The sequence below is a fragment of the Aquarana catesbeiana genome, linkage group LG02 (assembly GCF_042186555.1).
Source record: "Aquarana catesbeiana isolate 2022-GZ linkage group LG02, ASM4218655v1, whole genome shotgun sequence".
NCBI lineage: Eukaryota > Metazoa > Chordata > Amphibia > Anura > Ranidae > Aquarana > Aquarana catesbeiana.
Genome location: NC_133325.1, coordinates 762891686 through 762903919, shown reverse-complemented (window position 1 = coordinate 762903919; position 12234 = coordinate 762891686). Strand labels below are relative to the sequence as shown.

The 12234-nt window shown below is 42.3% G+C and overlaps 1 protein-coding gene across 4 annotated transcripts in view; it reads right to left on the bottom strand.

Moving 5' to 3' along the window:
- Nucleotides 1-12234, bottom strand: part of DSCAM (DS cell adhesion molecule) — a 726986-nt gene that overhangs the window by 176385 nt on the left and 538367 nt on the right. For all 4 annotated transcript variants that reach the window (XM_073617225.1, XM_073617227.1, XM_073617226.1 and 1 more), the window contains exon 26: nucleotides 11264-11554. In XM_073617225.1, the coding sequence (XP_073473326.1) occupies nucleotides 11264-11554 (291 nt within the window). The remainder of the gene's footprint in view (nucleotides 1-11263; nucleotides 11555-12234) is intronic.

The following is a 12234-nucleotide window of genomic DNA, read 5'->3' as shown; positions in this document are numbered from 1 at the left end:
ACCGCCACTAGTCCAGTTTGCCACAGGACAGTGACTAGTTCATACAACTGTATTATTCTGGCTAAGGATATATTGTTCTTATGTTCAATGTACATTTTTTACATGCATACTTTTATCAATATTTAATAAATAAAATAATTTTTACTCTTTATACTTTTTGCTTTGGCCTGTCTATCAAAGACACTAAGGGGTTTTTTTTTCGCCGTGTTTTTGCTATTTGTTCTATTGGGTCAGACAGACCAAACTGTGTTCGCACCCAGTCCAATCCCTCCCCCATCGTTGATCATTAACACTAGTCCAGCGTATGTAATAAATAGAAAATGTACAATCCACCTGGGCTTAGGGTTGCCACCTGTCAGGGATTCACCCAGACAGTCCGGGTTTTGAATCATGTGTCCGGGTTTCAGGCAGACTGAAACCTGGACACATTATTCAGACTGGGCTGCTGCTCCTCAAGTAACCAAGATAGTCACACACAAATCTGATGCTGTCTGGGGGCAGGTTCATCATCACGGGGGGGCAGGGCGATCATGTCAGCAAAGGGCAATTTGGCCACACCCACTGTTCGTTGCGGCACATTATGCACACCGCATTACTACTCTCCTTGGAGCACCCAAAGGTTTCCCAGGCCACTAAAGTGTTTGGGTTTGAAGAAAAGGTGGCAACCCTATCTGGGCTGCCTGGGCAGAGGAAATATGCCAGCATTTATGCTGCATGGGCTCAGTGATGCTGTACCCAAATAAAATATATGTCCTTTTTTTTTTATTCTTCATCAATTTAGGCCAATATGTATATGAATAAATATTTTTGGTAAAAAAAATCCCAATAAGTGTATATTGATTGGTTTGCGCAAAAGTTATAGCGTCTACAAACTATGGGATATTTTTATTTTTTTTTACTAGTAATGGCGGCGATCAGCGACTTATAATGGGGCTGTGATATTGCAGAAGACAGTCGGGACACTTGACGCTTTAGACACTTTTTTGGAGACCAGTGACACTAATACAGTGATCAGTGCTAAATATATGCATTGACCTTTGTCAGTGGGCAAACCTACAAAATCAGCAGGGGATCAAATACTTTTTTCCCTCACTGTATATATTACCTTTTTTCATTTTTTAAATTCAGACCAAAAAAAAAAAAAATTTACAAGACCACTATACGTTAACTTTCCATTCACTTATGTTTCATTACTGAGCACTGTACCAGCGTGGTCCACTATCATTGCTTCTCGACACACACAACAATCCCCCGTGCTCCCCAGCCAGCATACAATATCAGAGCCATTGATCTCCATTAGCTCAGCGCTGGCATCTAACGGAGTAATCATCGTCATAAATCTTACTGTTCAGCTTGACTTTGGGAAACTTTCAAGATCCTCACAAGAAAAGCCAAACACAATTTAGGCACATTCTACTGTTTGTCTGCAACTCCCGAAAAAGCTGCGCTTTAATTCAAGCGCCATCTGAGGTTGCATAAAATTATCGGAGCCCGCTCGAGGCTTTTAAATTGGGTTTATAAAATACAATTTTATGTGCTTTGATGGATCGGCTAGAACATGAGCGGAAAACCAGCTTGTTGTAGTTTTATCATCTGCATTTGGCTTATTTTTTTTTTTTTAAAGCTAAAAGATATATAAATCACACATTAATGCAGCTCTTTATTCATTAATACATATAAACAATAATTGCCGCGCTAAATAGAAAAATAACAATATAAGATTTTTGTATTTAGCGCGACAATTATTGTTTATATGTATTTTGACACAATTTGTTCTGTTGTGTAATTGCCAGCAGCTTGTTTCTTCATGCTTTTTGTTTTTAATTTTTCCACTTTCACCTGCGCAATCACAACCCCTCCCCGTTTCTTACTACAATTTATTCATTAATACATGATTAAATGTTTTTTTTTTTTTTTTTTAATGCAAGCAATGTAAGTACCTGGATTTAACCTGTTATCAGCCAATACCAGCTCAACTCAGATTGGGAGAGAGAGAAGCAGCACAAGGAGCCAATCAGGACTGCTGCATTGCTTACAAGGAACATGCTGGCAGGAGGAGAGAGGGAGATGAGCTTATCCAGTTTGCTGCTTCTCCTTTCAGTCTCCAAACACAGGCTATATGAGGCATTAGACCTGTTAGCGTAACTTAATTGCAGCAGAGAAAAAAAAAACTGTGCCTCTTGCCCTGCCAGAGAGGGCTATTCTGTATTAAAGTGGTTGTAAACCTCAGACATGAAATAGGAACAAAGCATATCCATCTATAGTGTGTACTTGTCTCAATTAAGAGTACTAAGTGTCATGTCTGTCTGCTGCCCCGTTTCTCTGCTATCTGCATGTGTCACTTCTGACAGATTTTCCTGACACTAAGAGAAAAAAGCTGACAGGGGAGGGAGCTCCAGCACACAGACTGTGTTAGACAGCCTCAGCTCTGTGCCTTGGGTGCTGTGTGTAGGGGGGGTGTCCCTTCCCCCCAAATAGCTCTCAGCACTCCTCACTGAGAACTGCAGTGTGTAATTTCAGCTCTCCGCCCCCTGTTTTCTGACAGCTCAGACAAGCTTTATTAAAGTGGTTGTAAACCCACTTTGAGAAAAACAGTTTGATGGTAAAAAAATATTCAAAATTTATTACATATTGAGAATATATAGCAACATGAACATGGGGATATACAGTACCTGACCGCGAGATTGTGTTTCTAGCACGATCCCATCGCGCTGGTTCTCGGCGACAGGGTACTGTGCATGTCGCGCTGGCTTGCTGATCGGGAAAGGAAAACTTTTTTTTCCTTTCACGATGAGCGACAGGCAGTGCTGACAGCTGTCTGGTATGCATCATGAGGGGGAACGCTGCGCCAAATTTTAAATGAAAAAAACGGCGTGGGTCCCCCCCCCAGGGGCATACCACGCCCTTAGGTCTGGTATGGATTGTAAGGGCATGGGGGTTTCCCCCCCCCAATTCATACCAGACCCTTATCCGAGCACGCAGCCCGGCCGGTCAGGAAAGGGGGTGGGGACGAGCGAGCGCCCCCCCCCCTCCTGAACCGTACCATGCCGCATGCCCTCAACATGGGGGGTGGGTGCTTTGGGGGAGGGGGCACCCTGCGGCCCCCCCACCCCAAAGCACCTTGTCCCCATGTTGATGAGGACAAGGGCCTCTTCCCGACAACCCTGGCCGTTGGTTGTCGGGGTCTGCGGGCGGGGGGCTTATCGGAATCCGGGAGCCCCCAGATTCCGGCCCCCCACCCTATGTGAATGAGTATGGGGTACATGGTACCCCTACCCATTCACCTAGGAAAAAAAGTGTCAATAAAAAAACACAGTACACAGGTTTTAAAAGTAATTTATTAGGCAGCTCCGGGGTCCTCTACCGACTTCGGGGGTCTTCTTCCGACCTCTCCTCCTGGTGTTCGGCTTCTTCTCCCGGTGTTCGGCCTCTTCTCCCGTGCCCCTCTGCTATCTTCTTCCAGCTCTTTTGCTAGCGGGGGCCCGGTTTGCTGCCGCTGTCATGCTGCTTTTTGGGGGGGAACCCCCACGCCGATTTTTCGGCATAGTTGGTTTCCCTTACAATCCATACCAGACCTAAGGGCCTGGTTTGCCCATGGGGGGGAACCCACGGCGGTTTTTTCATTTAAAATTTGGCGCGGTGTTCCCCCTCATGATGCATACCAGACAGCTGTCAGCACTGCCTGTTGCTCATCGCGAAAGGAAAGAAGGTTTCCTTTCCCAATCAGTGATTCATCTCGGCGCTGGCTCCCGCGACGGGGCTCGCAGGTGTCAAATCTCGCCGAGATTGACACAATATCGCGGTCACCTACTGTACGCAACAAATACAAATATTGGAACAGAGATGGAAACCAGCTGCAAGGAAAAGCCCAGAACTTTGTCAGGCAGACAAAATGTTCAACGCTTTTCTAAAAAATGCAGATCTTCTTCAGGGACAGAGGGATGATTGCGAGTTCCAGATCTGTAGCTTTTTATCCCAAATGTTGATGCTCCACCCATAAAGACAAAGAACATAACTCAAAAATTAAAAGAAAGCTATGTCCGTCAGAACAGCGCACAAGCAACAGAGAACGCGATTGACATCAGCCAGAGGTCCGTATATTGTGGGATGATCTTATTGTATAACTTAGTGGTATCACTCTATATAGACCATAGCTATAGAGGAGAGGTAGAATAGTACTTTCCCCTTAATGCAGGTCCGGTTGACAGAGAGTGTTTATCAAAAGTTATTAAACCATCCAGAACATCAAGGGTTAGAGATGGTTGTATCCATCAGCCAGATATCTGGATGTGCCTTATGGATCTTAAAGTTGGAGTCAAAAATGATGGGGCTGGAGATGTGGCTGGTGGTGTCTGGCAAGGTAGAGCAATGTGAGTGATTATTCACTGTTTCTGTGACACATTTAAAGCGATATTACACTAGGTTAGTGTTTTTGCTTTTTTGGGTCATCTTGCAAACACTTGCGAAGGAGGATTCTTGAGCGGGATATAGTATCAGGATTACTGCACAGTGGTTTATGAAAGACTGGATTAAAGAATTTCAGGGTAAGAGTATATAAGGAAGAAGCACATGAGGATTTTTGGTGATATATTGGAAGTTTCCTAATGTGAGCACAAATGAGAATTTCTTATATATTTTTTATTATTGAACATACTACACTATATAATGTTTTTATCATTTTTTTGAACACATGATCGTTGGGAAGGAGGATCCATTCGTGATCAACTGGCACTTTGAATCTTTCACTTGTGACACCAAGAAAAAAAAAAGAACAAGATGTATTTAGGACGTTTTTGGGACATTCACTTTTTTGGATAAACTTGATTGACTGTTTTGGGAAGGTTAGTTTTCCACTGGCTAAAAATCTAAATCCTCGTACACACGATCAGATTGTTGGCCCACAAAACCGTGGAATTTTGTCCGAAGGGCGTTGGCTCAAACTTGTCTTGCATACACACAGCACACAAATGTTGGCCAAACAATTACGAACGTAGTGACGTACTAGACGTATGACATGGTTTTTCAGCTCTTTAGCGCCACCCTTTGGGCTCCTTCTGCTAGTTTTGTGTTAGTAGAAGTTTGGCGAATGTTGATTAATGCACAATAAAAAAATTGTGTAGAATAATACTTGGCTATGTGTTTTACGTCAAATGACAGTTTGGGAGTAGGCAGTTATATTTAAAAAAATACAATGTAAAATTGACAAGAGACACCAACATAGTTGTATCTTTGATCTTAAAAACTACGGGATAATGGTGTTGTGGTAACTTGCCCAAAAAAAAAATATTATTCTTGATATCACTAGGAAAAAAAAGCCTATGAAAATTTGTTTGCAATAATTCCATCAGTATCACCAGCAAAGCAACTTCATTATTATCCCATTAGAGAAGAAGAGAATTGTGCGCTGCATTTCGAGATTCCATAATTTGCTGCATCACGAATATTAATTCTCCATTATGAACGCTAGTTTACAAGACTGACCGCTTCTGCTTCTGAGCATGCGTGTTTGTACTTTGGACTTTTGTCCGACGGACTTGTGTACACACGATCGGACAATCCGACAACACACATTTGTCCGCGGAAAATTTGAGAACATGCTAGCCAACATTTGTTGGCGGAAAGTCCGACAACAATTGTCCGATGGAGCGTACACACAGCCGGATTTTCCGCCAACAGCCTCTTATCGAACATTTCCCGTTGTAAAGTCCGATCATGTGTACGGGCCTTAAAAGAAGTGGTCAAGCCCGAAACACTTGCAAAAACTCCTATACAAAAGACAAAACGACCAGACGCACAGCTCAAGTGTAAATAGGACCTTACCACAAGTTTCTTATCAGGGGCAGCATGTACGTTTCTTACATCAGAACTCCAGTCTTGGCTAAGACTGGAGATGTAGCTTCACTGTTCTAGGCCCACTGTCACTTTCAAAGCTTCAAAATGTACATTTACATAACAATGCTGATAAATGGCCACACTCCTCTTGCTGAAAATTAAAGTGTATTCTGTTTTTCTGAAAGAATATGACTGAATCCTATCAGAGCACCTTCTTTTGTGTCTGTCTTCTAGCTCATAAAAGCTTCTGCCAAGTTGTGTAAAAGGCTGGAAGGTGTTCGAGCAGACTCTTTTTGTGAACAGTTTTATTCGGAGACCTATTTTCCCAAATGCTTTCATCTTTCTGATTGCCGCTTTCATTAATTTGATTCATTTCCCGATTTCCATTTTTATTAATGGCAATCAGTTTAGGAAGTGCTTGGCAGAAGTGCTATTATTTTCCAACATCCTAACCTACTGGTGGTGTGGGGTGTGGCCATAGAGACCTACAGCCTTTCAAAGATAGCTAAAAAAAAAATCACAGAATTTAACCTATGAAATGTGTCATTTTCTTGCCAAGGGTAAGACAGTTAATATACAATTTGAGTCCAACATCTGCACTCTGCCAAATAATATCTAAACAAACTATAAAAAATGCTTCCAATATATTTTCCGCAAAGAAAAATGCTCCTGCTGCAAAACAAGCTGAAGAACAAGCTGAGAACATTAAAGTAATTGTAAATGCATATATTTTTAAAAATAACAAACATGTTATACTTACCCGCTCTGTGCAATAGTTTTTGCACAGAGCAGCCCCGATCTTCCATTTCTGGGGTGGCCCGCCAGCGCTCCGGGCTCCTTACCCCCGCCGAGTGCCAACCACAGCAATCTGCTTACTACGGGAGAACTTGTGCGGGCTTGTTCCCAAGCCGGCTCTGTGGGGTTGATTTACAGTACCTTGAAAAAGTATTTACACCCCTTTAAATTTTCCACATTTTGTCATGTTACAACCAAAAACGTAAGTGTATTTTATTGGAATTTTATGTGATAGACCACCACAACGTGGCACATAATATGAAACGGAAGGAAAATGATAAATGGTTTTCAACATTTTTTACAAATAAATACGTGAAAAGTGTGGGGTACATTTGTATGGCGCCCCCCTGAGTCAATACTTTGTAGAACCACCTTTCCCTATAATTACAGCTGCAAGTCTTTTTGGGGATGTCTCTGTCAGCTTTGCACATCTAGAGAGTGACATGTTTTTCTTCTTTGCAAAATAGCTCAAGCTCTGCCAGATTGGATGAAGAGCGTCTGTGAACAGCAATTTTCAAGTCTTCGGTCTGGAGACTGGGCCATTCTAACACATGAATATGCTTTGATCTAAACCATTCCATTGCAGCTCTGGCTGTATGTTTAGGGTCGTTGTCCTGCTGGAAGGTGAACCTCCGCCCCAGTCTCAAGTATTTTACAGACTCTAACAGGTTTTCTTCTAAGATTGCCCTGTATTTGGCTCCATCCATCTTCCCATCAACTCTGACCAGCTTCCCTGTCCCTGCTGAAGAAAAGCATCCCCACAACATGATGCTGCCACCACCACGTTTCACGGTGGGGATGGTGTGTTCAAGGTGATGTGCAGTGTTAGTTTTCTGCCACACATAGCGCTTTGCTTTTAGGCCAAAAAGTTACATTTTGGTCTCTTCTGACCAAAGCACCCTATTCCACATGTTTGCTGTGCCCCCCACATGGCTTCTCACAAACTCTAAATGGGACTTCTTATGGCTTTCCTTCAGCAATGGCTTTCTTCTTACCACTCTTCTATAAAGACCAGATTTGTGGAGAGCACGACTAATGCCGCGTACACACGGTCGGACTTTTCGTCTACAAAAGTCCAACGGACGCTGACGGACTAAAGCTGGCTGGTAATCCGATTGTGTGTGGGCTTCTCCGGACTTTCAACTGACTTTTTTAGCCTCAAATCCGACGGACTTTAGATTTGAAACATGCTTCAAATCTTTACGTCGTAAGTACGACGGACCCCGAAATCCGCTCGTCTGTGTGCTAGTCCGACGGACAAAAACCCATGCTAGGGCAGCTATTGGCTACTGGCTATGAACTTCCTTATTTTAGTCCGGTGTACGTCATCACGTACGAATCCGTCGGACTTTTGTGTGGTCGTGTGTAGGCAAGTCCGTTCGTAAGAAAGTCTGCCGCAAGTCCGCCGAAGGTACGTCGGAAGTATGTCGGACAGGCTGTCGGACTTTTGTAGACGAAAAGTCCGACCGTGTGTACGCGGCATAATAGTTGTCCTGTGGAAAGATTCTCCCACCTAAACGTGGATCTCTGCAGATTCTCCAGAGTTACCATGGGCCTCTTGGCTGTTTCTCTGATTAATGCTCTCCTTGTCCGGCCTGTCAGTTTAGGTGGACGGCCATGTCTTGGTAGGTTTGCAGTTGTGCCATACGCTTTCCATTTTCGGATGATGGATTGAACAGTGCTCAGTGAGATGTTCAAAGCTTGCGATATTTTTTAAACCTAACCCTGCTTTAAACTTCTCCATAACTTTATCCCTGACCTGTCTGGTGTGTTCCTTGGCTTTCATGATGCTGTTTGTTCATTAAGGTTCTCTAACAAACCTCTGAGGGCTTCACGGATCAGCTGTATTTATACTGAGATTAAATTACACACAGATGGACTCTACTTACTAAGTGACTTCTGAAGGCAATTGGGTCCACTAGATTATAGTTAACGGTGTCAGAGTAAAGGGGGCTGAATACAAATGCACACCACACTTTTCACATATTTATTTGTAAAAAAATTGGAAAACCTTTTATCACTTTCCTTCCACTTCACAGTTGTGTGCCACTTTGTGCTGGTCTATCACATAAATTCCCAATAAAATACATTTACGTTTTTGGTTGTAACATGATCAAATTTGAAAAAATGTAAGCGGTAGGGATACTTTTTCAAAGCACTGTACTAAAGGCAAAAAGACTGTGCACTTTGCAAAGTGCAGTTTGGACTCTGCAAGTTCAGTTGCTCCCCGGAGCTTAGTAAATGAGCAGAAGCTCTGCTGACTTTCATCATCCAATCATATACAAGCAAAACTGCTGTTTTTTTTCCATTTTCCTTGCACGTGATTGGGTACTCTTAAGCTCTGGAGCAACTGCACTTGCAGAGGGCAACTGGAGTGCACAGTCTATTTGTAATTAGTGAATCAACCCCTATGTGTCCATTGACAAACAGAGCATGGCTTGGCCCTGCCCCCAGCTCCCTCCTTACTGGCTGTGATTGAAAGCAGCAGGCTGTGTCTGAGCCTATGAGGAGGGAGAGAGACACTGCTTTTGGGCATATCGCTGGATCGAGATCTTTCTCAGGTAAGTATAGGTGGGGGCTAGGGGGGAACTGCACAGAGAAGGTTTTTTTATATTAATGCTAAAAATACATTAAGGTAATAAACCTTCAGCCTTTACAACCACTTTAAGGATTTAAAAAAAAATAAGGACTGTGTATGTGGTCAGCTTTCTTCCCCACATTTTCTTATCTGAAGCAGAAAAATGAAGGCTCAGCTCCCATGATGCAACAGGGGTTTACCCCTGCTTTGTGCAGAGTAATGAGCTCATCAGTCAGCTGCTCCTCCATTCACTGTGCAGTCACTGGCTGGGGGAGGAACACAACCTTTAAATGTTGCTTAACTGCAACAGAGAAACGTCAGGTCTCCTGAGTTGGGCTGTGTAGCAGAGCTGTATAAATCTCAAACAGTCCCCCTAATCCATGCGTTCGGCCCCTAATCAACCTGCAGGGCGCTGGACGCTTAGATTTCAATGTTTTTTTGTTTTTTTTTTGGAGCATGTGATTAGAGCCAGAGACTAATTGACTTCAAAAAAGGGTGGGCTCACCCAGTTGTGCGACAGTAAAGTAAATGTAGTAAATTAATATTCGCTATTGTCATCCTGAGGGTCCTGAGACCAAGACTTCCCGAGGAGAAGGAGACGCAGGGCAAAGCCAATGAGGAAGTGCTGCCCACGACCTAGATGGGGTAAGTGCGGGGCTGGTGGGCTGAAGACCGACCTACCGACCTACGTAGGGGGTGGTGGGCAGTTTTGCCGCCCCCACCCCAAAAAAATGGAGCACCAGCCACCACTGATCTCAGACCTATAAATTTAATCTGTATATTTTTCTTTTTAAATCAGAAAGATGTTTTTATTGAGTAAAAGCATAACATTGTGACATACAGTAACACTTCAATATTATACATTGCAATAAGCATATTGCCTGTCATCAGAACCCATTACCCATCGGTATAGTTTAAAAAAAAAAAAAAATGTAATTAAGTTTAATTACGTAATTAAGTAATTGATTACTTAAGTAATTAAGTAATTAACTGTAATTGAATTACAGCTTATTAATATGACATGTAGAAATGTTCATGTCTGTCTAGGTACCTATTTTTATATATCTATGTAGGTATATTTGGTAACAATATGGAGCCTCTGTATGTAATTAAAATATATAACCTTTATTTCTATTAAAAAAAAACAACTTTTTAACACGTGGGTATTTATTTTCCTATGCCAACCCCACCTCACCCATACAATGTTTCGTGCTATATTTCTCAGCTCTCCAACAATCTGTTTAGTACTAATTGTTGCAGTGCAAGGCCTGGAACATCTAACCATGGCTGCCAGATGGAAAATAATTTTTTGGGGGCCTCTGTTGATAGGTTAATTTTTCTCTTATGATCATGTTATTGACCTGTTCTATCCACTGTCTCCCGGTGGGTACCCTGGGAGAGATCCAGCATCTAGAAATCAATTTGCGTGCGTTATACAGTAGCCGCAGTATTACCACAAACGTGTTCAGAGTTAACATTTCTTCTTCCAGTGCGCCCAGCAGACAGACAATAGGGTCCTTTTTTAACTGGTAGTTATAAACCTGTGATATCGTTGAAATGACCTCTGTCCAATATCGAAAGAGTTTCGGACACCTCCATAATATATGCAATAAGTCCCTGTGTTCTTGCGGACATTTCGGGCATAATGGACTATCTCTGCGCCCCCATTTATGTAGCTGTTGGGGTGTTCTATAGGCCCTGTGAAGTGGGAAAAGATGGGATAGTTTCTGCATGGCCGACACCGATACCCTAGGGGCAGCAGCTAAGCAAGATTTCCATATGTCACCTTCTATATTGCCCAAATCCTTCTCCCATCCTCTCCTACAAGGCAGTTCCAGGTCTCCCTGTATCGCATTTGGGATTATGGAGTACGCTCCAGAGATCATACCCTTTTTATCTGTAGTCATAAATACCTTTTCTATAATAGTGTGATCTGTCAAAATTAAATCTGATGTCCTAATCTGTATATTTAACAGTTGCCTGGAGTTCAGCTTTAAAGCAGTAGCCATAGCGGTAAATTTAAACAAGATAAACTATTCTGAATATAATTGCACTTACTGCCATCGTAGTTGAGCGTGGCAAAATTGGCTTGTTTCTCGGCACACCCAGCGCTATTGCACACTCTCATCTGTAGCTCGTACCACGCTCCCTCCTGCAGATCATAGAGTATATAGGACTTGGATAGTGATGTTCTCTGTGCCAGGGTCCATACTGTTGTGCCAAAAGGCCGGTACTCTAAGTTGAACGAGGTGATTGGGCAACCGCCATCATTCCAGCCAATGAGATTAAGCCTCACCCGAGTGCTGTTGACACTGGCAAACAAGTCTTGCTCCTTCGAAAACTGTGGTTCTGAAAAGATATAAAAAAACAGCAATATAAAGCAACATTACATTAAAATACTTTACAGTACAATATTACCAGTGTCTTTCATAAAATACACATTTTACAAGTATTACTTAAGGTAATTGTACCATTTGATGTGCGGTACCTCTAAGTATAATAGCCACCCTATACCTAGTCGACCACCACTGCGCCTCGGAGCAACAACCTAGATGATGACTATCTTCAGTTGGTCAACTATACCTAAAGCTGCCACTTAATAAATATAAACCGTCTAACATGTATTTTCAACTCTTGTGACGTGCTAATGGTGTACCACACCCACGTGAAGAATCAAAAAATTGTGGCGCTATCCTACACACGCATGTGTTGACACTATATTCAGTGCAAAAAAAACTAATCTAGTGAGCACATTGTTTCAGGTGCAAAAAATCAAATATCAAAAAAATTATTATATATATCTACATAAATAAATAAATGCATAAAATAAATACAATAACTAAAGTGACTTGGTGTTAATAATAACAAGTTAAATGTGTGACTCCTTCTTCAAATAATAAAATACTGACACCATATACAAAAAGTGACTAATGCATAAAGTCTATGATGAATACACACAAATGTGTGAAAAAAGTCCGTGATAGTGGTTCAATAAAACACGACAACTGTGCCACAGCAAATCCTCAGTG